Source organism: Lutjanus erythropterus, chromosome 6 (assembly GCF_056507025.1).
Source record: "Lutjanus erythropterus isolate fLutEry1 chromosome 6, fLutEry1.hap2, whole genome shotgun sequence".
Taxonomy (NCBI): domain Eukaryota; kingdom Metazoa; phylum Chordata; class Actinopteri; order Lutjaniformes; family Lutjanidae; genus Lutjanus; species Lutjanus erythropterus.
In genome coordinates, this window is record NC_139322.1 from 9,685,720 (window position 1) to 9,710,872 (window position 25,153).

The following is a 25,153-nucleotide window of genomic DNA, read 5'->3' on the forward strand; positions in this document are numbered from 1 at the left end:
CATTTCCTTGTACACACATGCAAACTCACATAGATAGCACCAAGCTACCTTGCAGTGTGCTTGCCAGAACTGAAGAAGCCTCTTGGATGAGAGGCGAAACTTTTTCAAGAACTGTACCAGTCCAGTTGCATGCGACAACCTATTCTATGAATGCCATGACCTGGATGACTGAGAATGCCTAAACAGCTATTGTAGATTGGGGTTCAGTGATTTGCCCAGGGACGCCTCAACATCTGGACAGGGGGAGCCAGGAATCGAATCACTTATACTGCTCCTGAGCCGAAATGTACGAAATGTTGTGATTTTTTTGTTTGGTATAGATGATAAATGTAGATGTAAAAAAACAGGCATGGACATTGATTAGCTAGGATGCTAATGTTTTTGATTATCTAATCATTAAACCTTCATATTATAAAAATGTGATTGGTGTTGTTTGCTTTGTCAGAGAGCTGCAAGATGGCAAGTACGACGGTTGTGACTCCAGACTCCTCCTCACAGGATAAATCAAGCCGCTTATATTTGGTGACCTGGATCAACAACTTATTGAAGACTAACTTCAAAGATGTGCGGCAGATGGGTTCAGGTGATTCATCAGTATGAGCAGAACGAATGCAGTTTTTCCAATGGCCTGGTTTAGCCCACTTTAATCACAGCACACAACACCAAGTTTTCAGTACACATTTCCACTGCTGCACAGCGGTGTGTATACATGTCGACCCACACTGTTGTGGCCCTGTGTAGTTGTTTGTTGTTTGTCTCCTAACCAAGGTGTGTATTATGCTTAACTGGTTGGCTCAACACATGTATGACTCGTGACAAAAGAGAAAGCATGATTTGTAAAAGTCTCCCCGTGGTCAGCTCTCATTACTTTTGTAACTTCTAATGAAATCTCTTATGTTTAGAGTTTAGTTTCAGTTCTGTGTGTCTGTTCATGCTTTCAGATACTGCTTACAGCTGCATCACTACTTGGTTGAGCTGTATTAAGTTACTTTTAATTTGGTGCTGCTTCATATCAAAAGAGTTTTTTTTTGTGAAGCAGCCATAGGAAATGCAGTGTATTTGTCATTGAATTTGGTTCATTTTATTGGCTGCATTGTTCTTTAATTAAAAAAGTCTACACTACAGCCAGAGGGCCAGTCTTAAATATTACAGAGGAGACTATATGCAGTGCTGAACAAATTTATTAGACCACCTGTCATAAAAATGAGAAAACAAAAATATTTTAGAAATCTTTCAAAAAATTGTTTAAAACAAAAATGTTTTTGTTATTTATTTGGCAAATAATAAACTGAAACAACTAAATAGTCCTTTTTCATACATAATAGCCAAAAAACTTAATATTTTGTATGGCTTCCTTTGGCCTCGATAACAGCTTGCATTCTTGCTGGAATTGTTTTTATGTACTTTTAGACAGTCTCTTTTGTTATTGAGTTCCAAATAGTTTCTAGCTGTTCCCACAGACTTGCTTTGGATGAAACTCGTGCGATCAATCTTTGAAAAAAAGGATTCAAATCTGGACTTTGACTTGGCCAGTCCATCATTTCCAGAACTCCAGATTCCTTTTTCTTGGTCAAATTGTCTCTGCACAGCTTTGAAGTATGCTTGGGCTCATTGTCTTGTTTGTATATGAACCCACAACAAATCAGATTCAGTCCAGAAGGGATTCCATGATGCACTAAGATGTTGTGGTAAACGTTCTTGTTAATGATACTGTCGATTTTCACGAATTTGCTCAAGCTGTTTCCACAAATGGAACCCCATACCATAATGGAATCTCCACCGTGTTTCGCTGTGGGTGCATCTGGCATCAAAACGTTCTCCAGCTTTTCTGCGGACATAAACACGACGATGCCGACCGAAGAGTTCAAACTTGGACTCGTCTGACCAGAGTACATTCTTCCAGTCATCAACAGTCCAGTGTTTGTGTTCCCTGGGAAATCTGAGGCGTTTCTGGATGTTTGCCGGCCTCAATAATGGCTTCTTAGCAGCCAGTCTTCCCTTTAAGCCTGTAAAACAGTAACTTTGAAAATTCATGGATAACAATAATAATTATATTTTAGCATTAAAAATATCATTTCGTTAAAGAGCTTCTACATACTGGTGTATTAACCATTACAGAAACATAAAAAATGATTTTGGTAATTACCAGTGCTGTTAATTTAGGGCAGCTGTGGCATAAACCTTACACTGGGTGGTGGTCTAATAAATTTGTTAAGCACTGTATATATGTATATATGTTTTAAGATGACAATAAATCACTTTGATTGTAATTACTAGACCCTCTTTCCCTTTTACATGCACCTTGGAAATAGGTGACGTTATGCCAGTAATTCCTACTATCCATCTACAGGAAAGAATAGTAAGGCAGAGGCAGCCACCATGTCAGCACAGCTTGAATGGTCATCATTGCTCAGTGTAATATATCCCGCAGCCGTTGAAAAACAGCAAAAACATGGGGGTTTTCGCTGAATAACACTTTTTGAACTGCTTTTATGTGTGTATGATCGTACAGGTGCATGTCACTGTCAGATCATGGACTGGGTCATTCCTGGCTCTGTCGACTTGACCAAGGTGAAGTTTGATGCTCAAGGTGAAGCCGACTATAAGCACAACTTCAGTCTCCTTCTTGAGGCCTTCACCAAAAACGGTATCACAAGGGTATGCACTGTTTTTCTAGTAGAGTAGTGTTACAGTTTCTTTTTTTTAACGTCTCTGCTACATTTAAGGAGCAAGTTTCCAAAATCTTATCCATTATGAGAAAGAAATGTCACTGTGTACATGAAACTGTATTAAATATCATCAGATGATATGTAGTGCCAGGAGCAGTGAGTACATTCTGGCAATCACACGGTCACAGCTCATGACTAAGATGACAGAAAGTCACTGCTCCCAGCCATAAGATAATTCCAACATGTAACTCACCTGTAAAACCACAAATTGTGAGTTTTACGTTTCTTTTCCCATATAAGAATTAAACAAACAAGATTTTTGTGCCTTTAGACAGAGTAAGGCCAGTTGTTTCTAGTCTTATGCTAAGCTAAACTAACCACATGCTAGAATTGTGTTTAGTGTACAGATATGAAAGTGGTATCAAGCTTCTCATCTAAGTCTCTGCAAGAAGACAAGTATTTCCCACAATGTGACTATGACTTGTCAACTACACATAACTGACACTGAAAAATCCAACTTTATCAAGGGAAATTTACTTATATATATTATATATACCACAATGTTGTTTAATATGGAAGTTAAATTGATTTCTAAATCTTGATATGTATTCTTTGTCTTGGTTTAGACCATTCCAGTTGAGGAGCTCATAAAAGGGGATCTTAAAAGCAGCACTGAGATCCTGAAGTGGTTCAAAGTTTTCTATACAGTAAATGCGAAGAGTAATGAATACGACCCTGTGAAAGCCCGGGACAGCCATGATATCAGCCCTGTTTTGGCATCTCCACAGTCACGTAAATGTAAGTTTCAATTTCACTGTGATAATAAAATAAGACAGTGCACTGTGTCCTGATCACGTTTACAGTAATTGTGCAATAATACATTTTCTTCTCTTTCTTTGTCAGGGAGATCTAAGTTGGAATCAAGCATGGAAGAGAATGGTACTGGAATGACCAGACTAGCATATCCTTACACTGAAAAGTGGAAGGATATTTTTAATTGGGCTGACCAAAGCACTCGTGGAGATGACTATACCTACTGCCGCTCATGTGACTGGCACCTGAGCACATTCAGTAAAGGCCTTCCAGAACTCAAGCGACATGCAGAGACAAAGAAACACAAAAAAAGGGCAAAAATGTACAAGTCCCAGCAAAACCGACACTCTGAGCCGCTGCCCTGTAGTGATGCAGCTATTCATTTTATCTGCAAACACTTTAACACCGGGTCTGCTAAGGGTGAAAAGGTGTCCAGACATTTTGCACGCTCTACGCTGGGGTCGCAGTACCCCAAAGATATCACATCTGTTTGCCAACACACTCCTTACTGTGTGTACATTTATGGAGGGGTAACATTGGGAAAGGATGACACTGTCTCTGTGGTCCTTGTTGGGTTTTTTGATGTCGAAGCCTCCAGGCACTGCATCCAATTTCTGGATGCTCTTCAGTCAGTGGGTGGTGAAGAAGATCAAACAGCGGCAGCAGTGGCAGAGACCTTGAAGAAATTCGGGTTACCGACAGATAATCTTGTCGCTTTTTATTCTGACAGTAATGGTGCGGCCTCAGAGCAGATCTGCTCACAGCTCAGGGAACTCAACCCGAACATAGTTGCCTTAGGAGGGCTGTACACCATCGCTGACTCTGCTTGCCATGCTGGGGTTAAGGAGTTGTCCAATCAGGCTCAAGAGCTGATGGTAGACATCCATGCCCACCACTCCTCCTGCTCTACCAAGAACAACAACCTCGAGGCTCTTTTTGGCTCAGATGTCAGCACGGACAGTCCATCATTTCATCTCAACACCAGCTGCCTTAAGTTTTTCCAGTTAGTCACAAAAATTTTGGAAATATGGACAGATCTTGTGTCCTATTTTAAGTCATATGACAAGGATGACGAGAAAGCCAAGTTAATCTGCTCCCAGCTGCAGGATCCTAAAGTCAGAGCAACGTTTATGTTCCTGGAGCAGGCCCTGAAGCCTCTACACACTTTCCAAAGACATCTGCAGATGCATGAAGGAGCTGCCCGAGCTGATATGCTGCTCATCTTGGAAGAAGCCAGTAGCCTGCTATGTACCTACACCTCTAACTTCCTTCATCCTCAAGCTGCTGTTCGCTTCCTCAAAGAGCGCGATGCCCAAATCCTTAAGAACAAGAAATTCCACCTGTCGAGCCCTGAGCTCAGTCTGGGTGGGAAAGCTGTGGAGGACTTCCTGAATAAGTCTGAGGCTACAGAGGCACTGTCACTGTTAAAGGAGGAGGCGTTGTCTTTCTACATCGCACTCACAGGTTGCATTGCAGATGAACTGCCTCTTGGTGAGGGGGTGCTAAAGAGCATACTTGAGCTGTTGAATGCTCAGAGCAGGCTGAAAGTGACAGGGAAGGCGGTAGGGGAGCTTGGGACAAAGCTGGGAATCTGCAGCTCTCCTGAAGAGGTCAAACAGCTAACAAGTGAATTTCTTGAGTATCAGCTGGCCGAGGAAGGGGAGAGTGAAGAAGGAGAGGAAGTGGTTTCACTGGAGGAACACTGGGCCAGTGTGCTGAAGGACACCAAGCCAACCTCAATGTTCAGGAAGCTCATTTTGACCCTGTTATCTTTCCCCTGTCCTCCATTAGAGGCTCAGCAGGTTTTTTCTCAGGTATGTAAAGTTTAGTTCGTGCTGTATCAACATCTGTGTTTTTCCTTGTGTTTAATTCATTTTGTGCACTTACCGTCTCAGGCCCTGGAGAAAGAAGATGCCACTTTGTTCTCTGAGAGTGAAACCTTAACAGAAAGTGAGTGCGACTTCACATCTGACAGCCCTCTCTCTGACAACAAGGACTCCCCACGTCAGCTTAAAGGTGAGAAGAATGATAGTCCATCCGATAGGTCAAACAAGTTAAATCTGTCTAACTTAATTTACCTGCAGAATATGGTAAAAAAAAAAATCCTATTGTGATTATCTCAAGATCATAATAAGTAAGAGTGATCATTTTTGTATCACAGTTTTAATTTTCACTGAAAAAGCTGTCATCTATGTGTCACGATGATGTGATATTTGCTGGGGTCAGTACCAAACAAACATTTTTTTTTTTTTTACATCTGGAAGACTTGTTGGGCAGGGCATCTTACCTTTCATGGGATTATAATTATTATTTGTATGATGCACATGTATAAGAGTTTGAGCAGAAGTGTGTATGAAATCAATGCATTGGATCCCTTATGTTAATAACACTATGACACTTATTTTGTAGGACTGAATGGCTTTCATGTGAAGCCGTGTGAAGTCCGCCTTAGAAAGATAAATGGTAAGAAAAACGATTTCCTTTTATTTGCCAACCTTTTATTTGCAAAATTGCAGAAAACTATAGAAGAATACTTGATTACTATACTTAAACTATAGACGAATACTTTACATTTCATTATTTAAATGTATTAAATATGTACTTAATCTTGTGAATTTAAGTTTGTAAATATAGTCAATTTTAATGTAGCTGTTAGCTGAGAAAAAACATACAACATACTTTTTTAGAAGTATTTTGTAGTGTGCATCATGTTCAGGATCCTGTCATCCATGTCAGAATGTCTCTGATATTATCTCTGATCTCAGCACTGAAACACACTGAAATACTCCATTTCTTTCCCAAAGAACTAAAGGATGAACAGTACGCCGTTTGGAAAGAGGTAACAAACTCTTTCTCTGTTTGTCTTCTGCTTCTTAATCTACTACATCTAGATGTAAAAGAAGCAACTTGGTTAAAAAATATAAGATTTTTCCAAATAGGACTGTTGTGCTGAATTCAAATGCAGCTATAACCAGAAAATAAGAAAAGATTGTTTTGCTTAATCATATTTTGCTTCTTTTAAAATCTCAAGTTGGAACTTTCATTGGGTGACTCTTCCACTCTTCCCTCTCATCTGCTAACAGTCTTTTCATCTTCATAGTCACTGGTGTGATGAGGTGCACTGTGCCCCTATATAAACGTGTGTGTGTGTGTGTGTGTGTTTTGGTTTACATTTGCATGTGCATGATATTTGAGCGTGTAATGGGAGTGTGTTGTCTCTCAGGGGGCCGTTAGGGGAGGTTTTGGCTGGGAGAGCAGCTTGCGCCAGAAGCCACAGGCCCGTACAGTGTTTCAGGCTGGTGCTAGCAAGTGGTCCAAGCCCATAGATCTTGAAAAGGACAACAATAAGGAGTCCCAAGATAAAGTGGTAGGTATACTCAAGTATACTACCAGAATAGTCCTGGGCCATGACTAGGGCAGGGTATCGGTACCCGATATCTTTAAGGATTTAAGCAAAATAACCCAGTACCAAGTAGTATCGAAATTTCTCCATTCAATTTGATCCTTTTTGTACTAAGATCGAGAAAAAAAGGACTATTGGTATGGTTTTGCTTGTAGCCAATCACCTTAAGCATTTTTCAGTGTAATGTGATGTGTGATTGGCCCACTACCACTCCCGCCACAACCTATACAGTCTTTGGTGTGATGAAGTTGAGTGTGCTGTTGTGTGAAGTGTGCTAAGATGCTACCAAAACATTCACAATTATGACTATACTACACGCATGTGGTGTAAAATTAATAATCAAATCTGTGTTGGTATCACTTTAAGGTTACTGACATTGGTACTGGTACTGTAGTTTTTTAAACGATACCCAGCACTAGCCATGACATGGCCTCTCTGAAATGCTACTAGTCAAAAACAACCAGGGTTGGAGCTTGATAGCATTTGATCAAAACTGAATCCTTGAAATAGCTTTCACTAAAATTAAAGAATTACCTGTTAAGGTTTAAAAGATCAATTAGATACTCTTTATTAAATTACTATATAAAATGTTTAGTAAGTAATTTTATTTATTGCAAAACCACATTAAAAACAGGACGTCATCAGCAGGTAAGTGTTACTGGAGTGTTCATCCATTCACAGGGAAACTGCAGGTCTTGAAAAGTCCTAAAGAGCACTGAATTCAGTTCCTTAAAACAGGCTGTGGAAGTCTTAAATTTCTTTTCCAAAGCCTTGAATATTTTTTCTTGCCTCCCATAGACAGTAATATTAACCATACATTTTCTTTGTGTGGTTGCTGGTTGTTATCTGACGATGGCAGGCGACAGAGGAAGCTCATCAGTATTCAATGGGTGTTAATTTTAGCAAAAACTTAAAGGGGCCCTGTGGAGTGTTCTCATAAACAAGCAAAATGTTTGTGTTTGCAGTCAGCATTACTCACCAACATGTGTTGTGTTTATCCTTTAGGACTAACAAACACGTTGAGTGCATTTCCCTCCACATAATCTGAGTATTTTACATTGTTTACATCCATGTTTACGAGTTTACAATCTTCCATCCCTTTGTGGTGCATTGCAACATATCTGGAACATTGTAGCACCATTGATTGGACTGCTTACTGCATCACACTCATGTTAGTCTGACTCACTGGATCGAGACTGTGGGTTTGAGTCTGCCATTGGCATTCTCTTCCCCTTCCACAATCTGTGTGTTTCAAAGTCCCCGTCGCTACCGAAAACAACAATAATCTCAGAGATAGCGACCTACATGGAGATAATTGCTCCATCCTGGGTTTTGTGCCACCCAAGACGACTACAATTGGTTTAAAGAAATAGAAGCAAGCTTGTTTTTTTTCTTCTAATAGCAGAATGATAATGTATATTTAAAAACACACTCCAAAGTGCTAATAGAGGTTTAAAAACTCCATAGAGACCCTTTAAATTAAACCTGTAAGGAATTAATTGTCTATTGTTACATTCAACATAAATTGAAGCATGTCTGTTCTGTGATATGACTGAATGACAGATTGCTCTTTAGATTCTGATCTTCAAATTGGAAGAAGGAAAAAACAGCTATCAGAATCCAATCCTACCTCTAACACACGCCTTCATTTCAGATTCATCATTCGCTTTGTTCATGTGGCACCAAATCAAATTAGAAATAAGGCAAAAGTGAGATAACACATCCTCCTTAGCATTATACTGGCTCGCATTCAAAAATTGAATTCACAGTGGAACAGACATTTTATTGTTTGTTATTGGATTTTTCCAATTTGATTTTTTTATTATATTTCAGTACATTGTGCTGCTTTGAACAAAGTGAATGTTCATATCTTAACGATGATGAAAAGCTCATTGCTTCGTGTTTTTAATAAATTCTCTTCTCATTGTTGGAATTGAATATAAAAAGCAATGATAATGTTGCCTTTCAGGCAGAAGAGACATCACCATCCAGTAAACCCACACCAAGGGTTAGAAGACGGAAACACGTCTACCAGGTAATATAACAGCTGCAGGAAAAAAACGTGATACAGTTACTCTCAGTCAACTGATCAGACATCATGGAAAATATTTGTGTTCGATTTTTATCTTCATGTAGATGAAATTTCTCCTTGTTTTTTGATGTGTGCAGGATGGGAAAGGGTTTCTGTCAGGAGAACTTGTGTGGGGGAAAGTGAAGGGGTTCTCCTGGTGGCCCGGGATGGTGATGCCTTGGAAAACCAAGTCAGCTCCGCCCGGTATGCGGAGGGTGGAGTGGTTTGGAGACGGGATGTTCTCAGAGGTTAGTACAGTGCATCTGCTTGAGCTGCGGGAACACTTGACATGTGTGGAATTGTATTTGTTAGATCATCATTGCTTTTCTGTTGCAGATCTACACGGAGGGTCTGCTGTCATTTAGTGCCTTCACCAAGTGCTTCTGCAAAAACTCCTTCACCAGCTTGCCCATCTACAAGGAAGCCATCTACCAGATCATTGAGGTAGGAGACCAAAGCATCACTAAACTGAATTTTTTTTTTTGTCCTTTCTGGTTCGTGTATCGTATTTTCTAACCTTTTTCTTGCCAACCAATGTAACACCATGAGTTTGGTCCTGAAATGTTGTGTGGTACTTCTCTGGACAAAGGTTTAGTCAACTCAAAGCGCAGAGGATGAAATCAGTTCTCGTCTCATCGGTTCTCAGTTTTCTTCATGATTGTGGTGAAAATGGTCCAGATTTACTGATCTCAATGGGATTTTAATTTTAATTAAGTTTTAGGAGGAGTTTGGCATGATGAATTAATATATTAAACTTTTTTCTGTTATTTCACCAGTTTCCATATAGTAAAATGCTACACATATATTTATATTAATATTTAATTTGTATTAATGCCACTGGTATCCCACTGGGTCCTATGTACATCCATAACAGTAAACATCTAAAAAGTGTCAGAAACAAAGTTTTAATCTAAATTCAGCTCCCTGTTAATGGGAATTGGACATGATTATGATTAATATACAAAAATCACACAAGTAATTCCACAAATCATTGGAACTTAATCTGCCTCTTTGAGTCTGAGCCAACTGAACAAAGGAGAACTGAAGCCGTCAACTGAAGCGTTTTCCTTTAACAAAAACAGTAATTTTTCCTCACAGAACACGGGGAGTTCTCAGTCTACAGCTGCATCGTCCCGCAGAAAGTATTGTTTGTTTGGATGCAAACTAAGTTGTTAAAACACCAAAGTCAAACAATAACACTAACCAACTAACCAGCGGAGGCAGCAGTAAACCAGCAACTCCCGTGTTCTCCAGGGTTAAATTACTGTTTTTGTCAAAGATGTGTGGTGGATTTGAAGAGTGCATAGACGGTGACTTCATTTGTACTCCTGTAGGAAGATGTTACTCGAAATGTGATTTGTCTTGAGAAATGGTCTAAACAGCAAAATGAGCTTTTGTGAATACTTAATGAGACACTGTACTATGATAACATATACACATTTTTACTAATTCTAGCCAAATTTCCAGTGGCTGTGATTCCAATCTCCCTGTTTTTATGTTTCATGTTTTGCCAGAGGTAATTGCAGCTTTATCAGACAAACATCACCAGACTTTACAACAAATAAGTCGAAAGTTGGCTACAGCAGCTGTTTGGCTGTTACTTGACTTTAAAATGGATTAAATCAGAAGGTTTTCTGATTAAGACCAAACAACTGATGGGACTAAAATAATGAAACATACAGTGTTTCGCATTGCAAGATTACCTTTCAAACCACTGAGTGACTGTTTGGCTCTCCCAATTGGAACAGCGTCCTTTTTGCAAACCAGAGATGTTTCATGTGTCATTATGAAGAAAGTAACTTGAAGAATGTCTTAACTCAGTGCCAGGAAATGTTTGTAATCTGCAGTTGGCAGGTGAACGATGTGCAAAGTCTTTTTCTGAGGCAGAAGGAAATAAAGAAAAAGAGCTGAAGCTGATGTTGGACTGGGCTTTTGAAGGATTTCTGCCCACAGGACCTGAAGGATTCCTGCCTCCTAGTAGGTTTACATTTATAAACATTTTCTTATTTACTACAGATTAAATTTTCATTACATGTTAGACAGACAGTAGTCATAGAGTGTCAGTTTGTCTGGCTGGTTTTATCAGCAACTTCACCTCTTTTTCTTGTTGAGTCTATGTGTGTCAATAGATGCTTCTTAAAACATGTTTTTTTCATGAAATTTCTCTTTATTCCATCTTTATTCCAAGGTTCAGCTCAACAGCAGGATTCTTCTGAGTCTTCTCTGTCTGACTACCAGCCTCCAGCAAAAAGGAAATACGTTTTAAAAAATAAGGCACCTGCCATCACCTACAGCAGAGGTTCGTATTGTTGGTGTCCACGTTTAGACCACAAAGATAACAACCAACTAGTTATTGTGTTATTATGATTGATATTCCTTCATATTTGTGATTTGTTTTGATATTTTAATTTACAGAATCAATTACTGAAAAGGTCAAAGAGAAAGGCAAAACAATTGAAGGTGAGTTTTGTGTGAGAGTATTGAAGAAGTTTTTGATTTACAGTGTTCTTTGATGTAAGCATAAGATTCTTAATGTAAATGTGATGATTATTTGTTATTTCAGATGTTTGTTTGTCTTGTGGAACATCTGACATTGAAGTGTTACACCCGTTGTTTGAAGGTGGCCTTTGTCTAAAATGCAAGGTAATCTAATAAGTTGATGATCTATCTCTGTCTATTCAATGTGGTCTGCTTTACTCCATCCCAGTCCAGTTTGTGAATGTCTAACCTCATCTGAAACACAGCTGCCTCTAACATCCCAAATGCTGCGAATCGACCTTGTCACTGTTTGCAGGAGAACTTCATTGAGACGCTGTATCGCTACGATGAAGATGGCTACCAGTCGTACTGCACCGTGTGCTGTGCCGGCTTGGAGGTCATTCTGTGTGGCAACGCCAGCTGCTGCAGGTAAACACTGTTTGCAGAGGCCAGTACACTGTTTAATGTTTATTACTGTAATTTAATATTTTGAATCATCGTACACAGGACTAAATTGATATATGAATTGATCTGACATCTGAATTATTGAGGCAGACACATGAGAAAAGCTGCTGCTGATGTTCTAAATGTGTGACTTACTTTTACTGACAAGTTTTTACTTTGTCATGTCTGACACGGTAAAAGCTCAATAAATGATACTGCATCTTGTCTTGATTCATGGATATATGCAGTTAGGATAATGCACCAAATGACCACAGTGAGCACATTGTAGATAAAACCTCTTCTCCAACCCCTCATTCTAGTCCCAGTTATCATCAATGCCACATCAATGCTACTACTGAGCTGACACTGATATTTAGTAGTTGTCTTCTTGTCCACATTCCAGCCTAAATTTCAGGTTTCTAAATGACTAATAAAGAGAAAAAAGCAATTATGACTAATGGAGACTCTCTTGCTTACATCTGGGCTGCCACAATCTTAATTTGTCCCACCACAGTGTCATAATGAACCAAAAATATGTTTCTACCCATTTACTAGGGATGCCACAATTTCAATATTTAATTGATAATTGAAAATCGATTGAAATGAGTGGAATCGAATCAAAATTGGACCCACATTTATCCCAGTACCTTTTTTCTCTCCAGTTCTCTTGCCTACCTTTGGCATTCAGTACATGTCTGATGAAAAAGATGACACAAGAAGAATTTGAATATGTAAATGATAGCGAAGAACATAAAAGCAATGATCTGTAGATCTGTACAAATCAATACTCCACAGAACAACAGCATCAGTTTCGTTCTGCCTCTGATCCATAAAGGGAGGTTGAATCAGAGCCTGTTACAGTGCTGACACAGAGCTGCATGCAGTCAGCAGACACACACACAGACAGGCAGGTGGAGAGAAATCCTCTCCACAGATCATCACACAAGATGATCTTTCTAACTGTAGTGATATTACCAGTATCTGTAAAAAGGGCTACAGACTCAGCAATCCACTGTGTGTGCAGTTAGAGATGGTGTAGGTGTGTGTGTGTGAGAGGGGAACTGAGGGGAAAAGCAAAGTGAGCGGATAAATGGAGTTTGTGAGAAAACACTAAAATAAGGTGAAGCATTAGAGTTAAAATGGTGAAATAAAAAATAATCCACTAGAAAAAAGGGTAATGTATTCAAACTGCTGTACGTTCTTTGTCTCTCCCAGGTGTTTCTGTAAGGACTGCCTGGACATCCTGGTGGGCCCGGGAACCTTTGACAAGCTGAAAGATGTTGATCCCTGGAGCTGCTACATGTGCAAGCCAGAACTGTGCGACGGGAACCTCAAACTCAGACCAGACTGGAGAGTGAAGGTGCAAGACTTCTTTGTCAACAACAGCGCCATGGAGTTTGTAAGTAGCACACTTTCACAGTTTAAGTAGAAAGTTCCATCCTTCAACTCTTAATACTTTTACACTGTTGCTGGTAAAACAACTTGCACGTACATACCAGCTGTTTCTTGGTGTACCTGCTATTACACAACCGATTGTTGCAGTGGTACTGAACGTTTTTTATTCACCCTTTTGTCACAGGAGCCTCACAGAGTTTACCCCTCCATCCCTGCTGATCAGCGCAGACCAATCAGGGTGCTCTCACTTTTTGACGGCATTGCAACAGGTTGGTTCGTTGTGTCATGTGACAATCTTGTAAACTCAGACAAAATCATTCAGTGTCTGTGATGGTTTTTCTTTATGTAAGACTGAAGAGGAGATTTTGGAAGCTTCAGTTTTAGAATTACTTGAATCAAAATTTAGATTTTGATGGGAAAACAGTCATGGTGTTTATATAAAATGCTTGTATTGTTCTTGTCAGCAACTCGCTTTTAACCACTGTGGTATCATGACAGGATACCTGGTGCTCAACGACCTGGGCTTAAAAATTGAACGCTACATCGCCTCAGAGATTTGTGAGGATTCGATCGCTGTGGGGATGATCAAGCACGAGGGAAAGATTGAATATGTTAATGATGTTCGTACCATCACAAGGAAACATGTGAGTACAAGCTGAAGTAAGATTAATGCCGTTGTTTATCTGTGTGTATCACAACTATAAACAAATGTGACGTCAACCTTTAACTCAGTTTGTTTAGTTTGTGTATTTTATGCTTGTTTTACTCATGAAAGTCAAGACTGAAGTTAAGCTTGATGGTTTTGTGTTGCAGCTGGCTGAATGGGGTCCGTTTGATCTTCTGATTGGAGGCAGTCCGTGTAATGACCTGTCCATGGTCAACCCTCTTCGAAAAGGATTATTTGGTATGCAGCTTCCAAACTTCTATCAAAGGCATTTTTGCAGCTCTGCATACTGAACAGTAAACAAGTTACTGATAAAATACCGAACAAAATTAGGTCCCTGCAGGTTTTCAGCTTCCTCTACACACTCTTCTTTAATAAGTCTGTTTATCTCCCTCTGTTTGTCCTGCAGAGGGCACTGGAAGGCTCTTTTTTGAGTTCTACCGCATACTGACCATGTTGAAGCCGAAGGAGGACGACGACCGGCCGTTTTTCTGGTTGTTTGAAAATGTAGTTTTCATGAGTGCCAACGACAAGTCAGATATCTGCAGATTCCTGGAGGTGATGATCTTTGATTACCTGTGAAAGTCTCTTCTCATCCTGATTCCACAGAACAGGCCACACCAATTTTTATTGCTCATAATTGAGTTTTTTTTTCTTTTTTCCAGTGTAATCCGATTCTCATCGATGCAGTGAAAGTCAGTCCTGCTCACAGAGCGCGCTACTTTTGGGGAAACCTCCCTGGCATGAACAGGTACATACTGACGCACAATCACATTCCTTTCTTCATACATTTTGCCTCACTGGAAAACAAAAATATATTCCTTAAAACAAGTGTTCAGTACACGTCTGTCTGTTTTTCTCTTTAGACCTCTCGCTACATCTCTAGATGACAAAGTGGCCCTCCAGGATTGTTTGGAAGTCGGGCGCACAGCAAAGGTAGAAGCACTTAGTTTTCTGTGTGCAAACTGAAGTGCCTACACTTCAAGGTTGCTGTTGTTGAAGCACCATGTAACCAGGAAACAGGATATCTGCACATCTTGAAAAGTCTTAAAAAGTATTGAATTTGGTTTCCTTCCAAAAAGGTGTTTCGAGGTCTTAATGAGGCTTAAATTAATTTACCAAAGTCTTAAATATTTGTTTTCTCAGCTGTTAGCAGTAATGTTAGTTACAAATGTTTTTATATCCGATTACAGGCTGTTAGGACGCCTTAATCCACCAATAAAGTTCCAGTCAGCAGCATCAGACCTGTAACAAACACTTGACATAACTGCTAGCAACAGTTGCTAGCAAACTCATCCTCTCCTAACGAGCAAATATAAAATTTAGCAAAAAGGACTAAAATGAATCATTTTTAACTGACCTGTTCATCACATTAACTTGATTAATTTTATTATCATTAATTATTGTTATATACTGCTGCGAAGTGATGAAAAAATATGATGTAGTATTTTTTTTCCTGCTAGTTTTCCTTCATACTTTCAACGATCATTATGGACTTAACTTTGTCAAGAATTATTGTGAGACAAGTGAAATCAGATTTTACTGTATGTGGCATTTAAAAGGTCTTAGAAAGTCTTAAATTTAACCAGAGGAAAGATGAAAATATTCTTTAAGTGGTTCAACAGACTGATTGTGGTTTGTTTTCTCTTCCTGCAGTTTGACAAAGTCCGCACCATCACAACGAAGTCTAACTCTATAAGGCAGGGCAAGCAGGGGCCGCTACCTGTCAACATGAACGGCAAAGAGGACTACCTGTGGTGCACCGAAATGGAACAGTAAGCATCTCTGAGAAATATGTTCTTGTTCACATACTGTTTATATCACAGCTATAATCTTACATGTAATATATATATTTGAAAACACTCCAGAAAGCAGTGTTAACACACACTGATGTGGCCAGGGACGCCACCAAAACCCACTTCTGAATTGGAACGATTCTTCGACAGATGAAAAAACCAGGGACTGTGATAATCAGAGAAGGGAAAACATAACTTTGATGTAGAGAATAAAACTGTGATTGTATAGTGACTATAGAATATATAAAGTACAAGACAAATAAGGAGGATCAATGAGAGTATTAGAATCGATAAAATCCTAACTCTACCCATCCCCACAGTTGACTAACCTGTTTTCTCCTCAACAGATGATCAGAGTCAGTTCAGTTATGCCCTCCAAAACATGTACTGTATACATTTATGTTATGACTAAGTTAGTTGACGTTACTTCTCACATTTTTAACTGATAGAAATAAAGTAGTCATAGCTGTAGTGACAATAGTAATATTTGGCTTTTATTTATTTCAGCAGCAAGATAAGTTCATCTTTTGTAACATTTCTAAATTAAAAACACGCTGGGTTTTTACGTGTCCTACTCAAACTTGACACTGTCAACAAAGCAGACCATTTCCGAGTCGTGAACTTTTAACACACATTAAGTTATAAGATATCACAACATTTTCTATGTGGTTGACTCTTCCAGGATCTTTGGCTTCCCCAAACATTACACAGACGTGAACAACATGGGCCGGGCGCAGAGGCAGAAGGTCCTGGGTCGCTCCTGGAGCGTCCCCGTCATCCGTCACCTCTTCGCTCCGCTGAAGGATTATTTTGAATGTGAATAACGACTGTGAACCGAATCCTCGCTCTCATGTCAGAGCAGCAGTGGTAAACCTCCTGCCTTATCCTGCCCTCAAGTACTATGTAGATCAAACTCTTTTTCTTTCTGAAAGACTTAATTTAGTATTTAATATTTTGACTTTTAGAAGTGTTGACTCAGGAGCTTCATCAGTCCTGTGAGTTGCCCTCCATGAGTCACTATCACCAGCAGGCACTTTTTAGTTTTTTGTTATCTTTTTTTATTTTCTTACGGTGCTATGATCAAACAATAACATGGGCCTGAATCATGAGGCAAGTTCATACAGTTAGCCAGCTTTCTTTGGGCTTAACTCAGGTTTTTCATTTGTAATAGATCACCATGGTAACCTGCTCCAGAGCAAGTTAACTCTGAGTATCACATCAAAACCTACCAGCAGCTCTGTTACTGAGCATTCAAGTCAGTGGAAGTCTGACAAAGAAAGTTGTAACGGAGACATTTTTATACAAAAGTCGAGTCACTTGCCATGATAATCTTGTTGGAGTGAGTGACCAGAAATCATATATAATAATATAATTTATTCACTTTAGGCCTTATTTTGATTGTTTATACTTTTTCTCTCTGTTTTGGCAGCAGAGAGGAAACACAACAGTGCTACACATTCATCTCTCTGTGGTGCTTGTTTGTTCAAAATTACCTCACTGAATTTGCACATTTGTAACAATTTTAATTTATACAAAACCAAAAATGTTACGTGTCTGCGCGTCGAGAACAAACTATCATGTGTGTTATCAATATTTCAACTGTACTAAGGACGTTAATCCATCTAAGTTTGTTCATTGGACAAAAGAACAGAAGTGTCACTGTTCTAGACCACGGCACATGTTGAAAATTTAAATTATAGTAATACCTACATTTATCTGTGAACCCAAAGAGAGCTGTTGAGCTTGTTTGGTGGTGCAGGCCCCAGGTCTCTACCTCAACACGAAAATCTGCAGTTTCACTTTTTTTTTTTTTACCTTGTATTTATTTTATGAATATAACAAAATGTTAACTTTCTTTCTACACGGTCTGTATTTCATATTGTTTTATTGTATAGTCTTACCAGGGATTTTAAGTCGAATCTAATCGTGTTAATCATTAGCTGTGAATAATTTCTGAGTTAATCAACTAGTCAAGTTTTTAAATCTGCTTTTAAAAACATTTTTATCCAAATTACATTCATCTCTCTGTGGTGCGCCAGTGACTTTGTCCAAAATCACCTCACTGGATTTGTACATGTTGTCTGTTTTAAGGATTGTTATTTATACAAAACCAAAAGATATGTGTGAACTCATCGAGAACCATGTCTTTACTTTTCAAACTGGAGTGAATTCATTATTACTGTAGTAAAACTCAAAACTGCAGAGGGCTGACTCAAACATAATGCACAGTGTCTTTTAATGGAGGATCATGACAGTGGTTTTGCTCTTATACATGTTTATAATATAAGATGAAGCTCACAGGACACACTGCTGCATTTTAGTAGAAAAGAGATGTTTTTTATCCTTTTATAAAAACAAGACCGACATGCATCTTCCTCAGGGTCAAACAGTGAATACTGTAAGAATAACACGCTAATTAAAAAATACATGTACTGTACATTTGTTTACAAAAAATGTTGTTGTTTTAGTTTGGCTTTTTAAATACAGAGAAATGTAGAAAAACAAAAAATATAATAAAGCAATGAATAAAAAAGAATACAAAATAAAAATAAAGAAATTATCAAGTAATAATAAAATTTAATTTAAAAAATCAAGCTTTTTAAAGAATTAGAGCAAAAAAGAAGAAATTGTGAGGGGGAAAAAAAAAACAAAAGATAAGAAACCAGGACTTAATTCAAGTTTATAAAAGGTGAATAATCGACCTAACTGGATATACTGAGACATTCAGCTTTAACAAAATCTTAAATATTTCCCTTTAAGTTGACTAATTTCAGCCTAGCACCGTCCTCAAACAGGGAGGTTACTGACCAGTTTTTAAAATTCAGATCACGTTGCCATGGTGATTACACCTTTTAAACTTTTGTACTAAATTGACGCGGTGAGGTTTGAACTTTTCCATCCTCTCTGTGGTAGACAGTAGTGTTTGGGCAAACCGCTTTTCATCATGTTCAGATCAGAACGCCAGTATTTTTTTTTTTTTTTTTGACATTTCATAATCAATTAATTAATTATTCTTAATACTCAATAATTAAGTTAATTGGTGTTTGAAGGCCTAAAATGTTTGGAGTTTGGAGCATTAGTTGGACAGAACAAAACATTTGATGACATCACCTTGTACTGTAGTGTATTTTTCACTGTTTTATGATGTTTTATAGGCCAAACAATTCATCATTTAATTAAGAAAAAAGCAACAGATCGATCATTAATGCAAGTAATCATTATTTGTAGCTATAACATCAACACTTTTTATGAAGAATATTGGTCACTGTGATGTTTAAGTAGCAAACATGCAAAACCACTGTTATGGTCCTTCAGATCTCAGTGAAACACTCTTATCATGACTGTTAATTCTGCTAATATCTGTGTTTTTTTAATAAATGTTTGGTTTGATTGTTTTTTGTAAAGCTTTTGTAATTCTCTGAAAACATCGACAGTACTGTTCAGGTGTCCCTGAATGCCGATTTTATGCAGACCTGCGTCCTTCTTGTTCAAAAGCATCGTGTTAACTGTACTGAGAGCTAAGATTTTGGTGCTGCCTTAGGTTTGAATCACTTTTAGTTTCCCTGTGGTTGACGTCAGGTTTCTGCTCACTGTGTCTGTATCTGTCGTGATGGACAGGCCGGCAGTGAAAGCAGACGGTCGACACTTTTACCTCAATGATTGTTTGTTCGGGATTTTTGTTTTCTGATGGTGCTTTGCTAACAGTGCTAACTTTGCATGTACAGTTTTTTTTTTTTTTTTTTTACTTTTACCTCTGCCCTTATTTGGCACCTTCAACAAGTGATCTTTTCTGTAGGCTGTGGTTTTGCTGTGCATTGATTGTTCAGTTGTGTGTTTGTTTTTATGAAATGAAAAAAGTGATGTAGGGAAATATTAGCCTGATGTATAGCTTGGTGAAAACAACAAATGGCATGTCAGGATGCAGTTAATAAAAGTGTAATTGGGATTTTGAGTCAGGCACAATTTTGATTTTTGTGGGTCCACATTGTTTTTCTTTCATTTCTATCAGGTCCTGACTTGTTTAGCCAAAAAAAAGCCATGTCCTGAGCCCAAACGTCTGCCTTGACTTGTTTTATCGCTTTGCCATGACTAATAAAACAAAATTCAGGACAGAGTGCACTGGACCTTTTTTTTTTTTTTTTGTTTGTTTGTTTTTGTTTTACATCAGAATCTTAATATAGTTTTCTTCAATCTAATGAAAAAGTGTGAAATTATGCTCCAGAGCACCTGAAGCTGCAACATCAGCTGCTGGAAAAAAAAATCTGAGCTGCATATCTGTCACTCCGCAGAGCTCCACAATAACAATCGTCAGTCTAATAAATAGGGAAAGCAAATGTCTAAAATAAATAAATATTTAATATTTGTTTCATTAGTGCTATTTAAATATTAGTTACTGAGTCGAAACTGGAACTGGAGCATCATTGCACATGAGTTTGCTCCTGTGCACAGAGGCATCTGTTCTACAGACAATAGCGAAGCAAATTAAGTTGATTAACTGAGGGGTGAAAAGTGTGACAAACCCGTCAACATCACAGATGAACGTACAAATTCAATCAATAGACGAAGGACCACACTTTCATTATTAAGCTGACGTATAACTGCATTGTATATTAATTACTCAGATTTTAAGGCGACTAAGAATGGCATCTATGTTTTTAGTTTTACCAACCAAAAGCCTGGCAGCCAGTTTTTGAAAGTTAGTGTTGAGACCTGACTGTGCTTCTTTACATTCAGTTATTAAAGATGTTACAGCTGAAAGCAGCTGTGTTCTACCACTAGAGGTCAGCTCTGTTCTCCACTGTGCTGCAGGAAATCATTCAGGACTTGCTGGGAGAGAATCTGTTGAGCCCATCAGACTCCTGTGGATCTACATCCTGTTACAGCTGCAGCTGTTAGTGATGGATGTGTTGAAAAGTTCTGATTTCATTTCACCAGGATAGTCCACACAATGTCACAGCGGCTCTCCGGGGAGTTCTGAACATGTCAAACTTCAGTTTCTTCGTAGATCTGTTGAACTAATTCAGCATGGTGTCACTAAAATACTGCAGGCTGCTCTTGATTTCTAGAAGTTGTGGGTCTCACCTCTGCAGAGTCTTAACTTCTGACAGTGTGTGAGCATCAGTGGTCGTCGTGAAACCCACCTGCACAGCTCTTAAAAGTAACGAGGATCAACATGACGCAGCACCGATACTTTAATTCTTTTCACTGTCATGTCGATGTCAATACCAGACATTTGCAAAAGCTCACACTGTCAGAAGAAGCACTGACATCCTTTACTTAAATAAAAATAGTCTGTTACAAGTATAAGTCCTGCATTCAAAACCTTTAGTAAAAGTATACTATAATCAGCAAAATATACTTATAATATTAAAAGTGAAAGTTCTTATTAAGCAGAAAAAATGGTCCCTGTCATTGTTTAATTATTATATATTGTGTTTTTGGATTAAAGAAGTTCTCGTAACTTAAATAAAAGTAGCAATAAAAGAGCTGCAACGATAAGTTGATTAATTAAAATGAATTGGTAACTATGGCAACTATGTTGATAATCCATTAGCCTACACTTAGCAAGATCATGTCAAACATTTTCTGGTTCCAGCTTCTGTCCAGAGTCTTTGGGTTCTGGACTGTTGGTTTGGACAAAAGAAACATTTTGAAGACGTCACTTTGCATTCTGGAAAATCGTTACAAGCTTTTTTTCACTGTTGTTTGACATTTTTTATACTAAATGATTCATGGATAATGAATATAATAATTAGCAGCAGCCCTAAGCAATGCAGAAAAAAGGTCTGCATTCAAAATGTTAGTAAACAAAAGTAGATAAATATTGTCATCAAAGTATATAAAGATGGAGCTAATTTCATCTACTTTATTTATTGCTGGGCGTCTTCTAGTTCATTTGATTTAAATTTTAATGATTTTAATAATCTGAATCTGAAGTAACTCATAACTAAAGTTATCAAACAAAGTGTAGTGTTACAATATTTATCTCTGACGTGTGGTGGAGTAGAAGTAGCATAAAATAGAAAAGTGCAAATACCTCGAAATTGTAGCGAAGTACTTGAGTGAATATTATGGGCTGTCTAAACAAGTTTCAGCTGCTCTGCTTTTAATTCAAACCTCAGTCCCAGTTATAATAACAAAATGTAATCTGGTTGTTTCTTTGCTTTATTTAGAAAAAAGATTATTTTTTAAGCTCACAGTGTTATAAAGAATGAAATGTCACTTTGAAACTGATGATATTTCCCAGGGTTTCAGTCTTCTTTCCATCTGAGAAGGAGTGGGACTCTGGTTGGTCGGTTTTATGTCCAGTTTTTTCGCTCCGGGCACCTCCTTCCCCTCCTGAACCAGTTTCATCACCTCCGCAAAGGAGAGCTGCGTCCCCTCTGTCTGTGCAGACGTTTCCGTTTCTGGCGTCTGGTTGTTTCCGACATCAGAGTCTGAATCTGGACGTGTCCTCTGGTCCAGCTGCTCACGGTCCATCGGTGTCTGAGGAGAAGACGATGAGCTCCACCGTTTGTAGCTGCTCCGCTCGATCGGCTCCACAAACCTGGAGATGACAGACAGGAGACGAATGATGTTATTACAGCTGTATGTGATACACATTATTATCAGCCTGGCTGATTATAGGATGATATAATATAATACAAGATAAGATATTCTTTTATTAGTTCCACAATAGGGAACTTAACAGTGTTACCGCAGCAAAGTGGATTGCAAAAGTATAAAGAAGCATTAAAAAATAAAAAATAAAAAAAATATAAGCAGAAAGAAATATGAAAAATATGAACAATTTAAACAGAGGAAATATAAAAACAAACAAGGGAACTGTATATTGAAAATATGATTGCTGATTTTTAAAAAAAGTCACTCTAGACATGTGGTGTAATTTTCAAAGGTTAATATTTTTTTGTTTTAGTGTCAGCCATCTTAATAAACAGTATAACCAAACAAAAAGTCTAATAACTTTCTAAAAACATGCTCTACCAAACAGTTCACTTGTCATTTTATGGCACAGGCAGTGAAACGAAGCTGCTGTAATTAAAAACAACTGTTTGCTACAAGATAAAGAAAAAAAAGTTCTGATCATTCTTTGTTGTTAATATGATAAATTGAATGTAATTCCATTATATACATTATATGCTGACATAATTTAATTAAGTGTGATGGGGTTTTTTTTTACTGTCCTCAAAGTAGAGCTCAATACCAATATTCATATATTTGCTGATATTCTTTACTTATAAATAAAAAATTCAAAATGTCATGAAGGCACTCAAGTTTAACTTAAAAAACATGCATACATATATGAATGTATGTTGTGTTATAATTTTTAATAAAAACACCAATAGAACAACTTGAATTGAGAAAAAAGGATCAAATGTACAAAGAAAATATAAAAAAGCAATTGTATTATGTCCTATGACAAAATAAATACATAATAAATAATACAAAAACAGTGTTATTATATCATACTGTGGGACATTGCTGTGCCAATATTGGGTCAATAATATCAGCTGACAGATATATCAGCCTGGCTTTAATTTTTAAATAGTACATCTCCCATAACTACATATTTCTACTTCAGTATGTCATACTACTGCAGTCACTTTAACAAATTAGCACAAATATTTGCACAAACGCACATGGAAATATGAAGCACTTTAATGTAGTGGATCCCACAAGAGGTCAAAAGATAAAAAACTAAAAAAAACTAAAAAAAAACTAAAGAACCGAAAATTGTTTAAATATTCTGTTTAAATTTTTTACTTTTCTCTATTTTTTTTGTTTTGTTTTGTTTTGTTTTTTCTTTGCTTGAACTGCTCACAGCTCATATCGACAGGCCACAGATAAATAGATAGATTCTTTTATTTGTTTTAAAAAAAATCTATACACAAAAAACCATCTAAATTAAGAAAAATATTACAACATTCATCAGAATATAAACAATCGTGGGATTTGCTGACATTTTTTTATAACTTATGGTGGTAAAGATAAAGATACAGATGTGCATATATATACAAATACATACAGATAAATGTATAAATCGTGTTGATAAATAATGAAGTCGCACAGATGTTTCATACCTGTTATAAAAGAAGAGTTTCATGTCCAGCAGTTTGTTCTCGTCCCTGTTTGTCTCGTTTAAAGTCTTCAGTCCGTCCTGAAACCTTCGATCAGCTTCAAAGTCGTAAGAATCAAACCTGGAGAAAACTTCAGTCTCCATCTGATCGATGATTTCACTTTAATTTAACCGACTAACATCTGATCTGACAGCGTTCAGGGCCACTTCACGTCCTCACGGTCTTTGTTTGGCGTCAACAAAATGCAGTTAAAGAAGGATCAGCTGAGTCAAAGAGCAGAGCAGAGCTGCAGCTGCAGCGCCCCCGCAGGTGAACTCCGGTACTGCAACACATCACAGGCTCATGTCAAACTCTGTACTGTGGCGGAATGTAACTAAGTATATTTACTCAAGTACTGCGCTTTAAAAATATATATGCACTTTACTTGAGTATTTTAGATTTTTGCAACATTATACAACATCTCAGAGGCAAATATTGCACTTTTTACTCAACTACATGTGTCTGACATCTTTTTTATTCTTTAGTTTAGTAGTGGTGAATATTACAAAACAAATTTGCAATTGATAAAAAAAAAAGGCTGCTGCTTTTTTTTAACTAAAAAGATGAGAATTTTTTCAGTTAGATTCCAGTTAGATTCCAGTTAGTGGTATAATCAACCGTAAAACAAAACCAATAATTTTGTTCAGAGCTCTCCAAACAAGAAAAACTGTACATGGATTTGTGTTATACAGTATACTTAGAGGAAAAATTCCTTTAAGGAAAAAAGCAAATTAACCAACTGACCTACATACAATTGACAGTGTATGCGGGATATTTTGGGCCCTCGTGGTCTGGGGCCCTGTGTGGTAATCCAGCACTGGTTCAAACCATTTTATAATATAACTGCAGATTTACAGTATGTTCTCACATGTGCACAGCAGGAAATTTCCCCCCTTCTTAAAGTTTATTTTAATGACATTATTCATATGCAACTTTAACTGTTGCCCATTTGTTGTATTTTTTAATCTTTAACTGTTTGTAAACCAAAGTTATTCTAGTTAACTCAGACTAAACTTAGAAAAAAAGGGGGGGAAATATGTAGTTTTAGTCTTTGTCAACTCGGTCAAATCTGTCAACACAACAAGCATGAGGAGGCACTGGTGCAGATGTTTACTGAGACTGGGATGTCCACATAAATCAGTTTCCCTCACAGTGGTTGTGTTCCCTAATATTCTAAAACACTCTTAAAACTCTTCACAATACTGTGACATTGGGTTTGTCTGGTATGTATTAAAAAAAATATATATTGTCTGTGGTTTGTGTGTGATATGTCCATAAATATATATTCATATGTTTTCTCTGA

The 25,153-nt window shown here is 37.7% G+C and overlaps 2 protein-coding genes across 3 annotated transcripts; one reads left to right on the forward strand and one right to left on the reverse strand.

Moving 5' to 3' along the window:
- The first annotated feature begins 448 nt into the window (after positions 1-448).
- On the forward strand, positions 449-17,200 carry LOC146324862 (uncharacterized). Of its 2 annotated transcripts, XM_084720476.1 has the most exons (25): positions 449-583; positions 2,513-2,658; positions 3,296-3,467; positions 3,573-5,296; positions 5,378-5,498; positions 5,892-5,945; positions 6,287-6,321; positions 6,706-6,849; positions 8,855-8,920; positions 9,055-9,204; positions 9,293-9,400; positions 10,804-10,933; positions 11,145-11,255; positions 11,372-11,416; positions 11,520-11,599; positions 11,751-11,863; positions 13,094-13,277; positions 13,458-13,542; positions 13,772-13,917; positions 14,087-14,177; positions 14,347-14,495; positions 14,603-14,688; positions 14,804-14,873; positions 15,594-15,712; positions 16,416-17,200. In XM_084720476.1, the coding sequence occupies exons 1-25, from the start codon at positions 457-459 to the stop codon at positions 16,555-16,557; spliced, it is 4,398 nt and encodes a 1,465-aa protein (XP_084576602.1). In that variant the 5' UTR covers positions 449-456; the 3' UTR covers positions 16,558-17,200. The 2 variants fall into 2 exon arrangements, with proteins under 2 accessions (XP_084576602.1, XP_084576603.1); XM_084720477.1 differs by lacking the exon at positions 6,706-6,849.
- Positions 17,201-21,880: 4,680 nt separating this feature from the next.
- On the reverse strand, positions 21,881-23,996 carry LOC146324863 (uncharacterized). The gene is made up of 2 exons (XM_084719958.1): positions 23,815-23,996; positions 21,881-22,280 (listed from the first exon to the last, which is right to left on the reverse strand). The coding sequence occupies exons 1-2, from the start codon at positions 23,952-23,954 to the stop codon at positions 21,953-21,955; spliced, it is 468 nt and encodes a 155-aa protein (XP_084576084.1). The 5' UTR covers positions 23,955-23,996; the 3' UTR covers positions 21,881-21,952.
- Between the last annotated feature and the right edge of the window lie 1,157 nt (positions 23,997-25,153).

Excerpts from the sequence above, each read along its gene's own strand:
- LOC146324862 (XM_084720476.1), top strand. The coding sequence starts at position 457 with ATGGCAAGTACGACGGTTGTGACTCCAGACTCCTCCTCACAGGATAAA. Across the intron at positions 2,659-3,295 it reads CCAAAAACGGTATCACAAGG|ACCATTCCAGTTGAGGAGCT; the intron begins GTATGCACTGTT and ends GTCTTGGTTTAG. Across the intron at positions 13,543-13,771 it reads TTTTGACGGCATTGCAACAG|GATACCTGGTGCTCAACGAC; the intron begins GTTGGTTCGTTG and ends GTATCATGACAG.
- LOC146324863 (XM_084719958.1), bottom strand. The coding sequence starts at position 23,954 with ATGGAGACTGAAGTTTTCTCCAGGTTTGATTCTTACGACTTTGAAGCT. Across the intron at positions 22,281-23,814 it reads AAACTCTTCTTTTATAACAG|GTTTGTGGAGCCGATCGAGC; the intron begins GTATGAAACATC and ends TGTCATCTCCAG.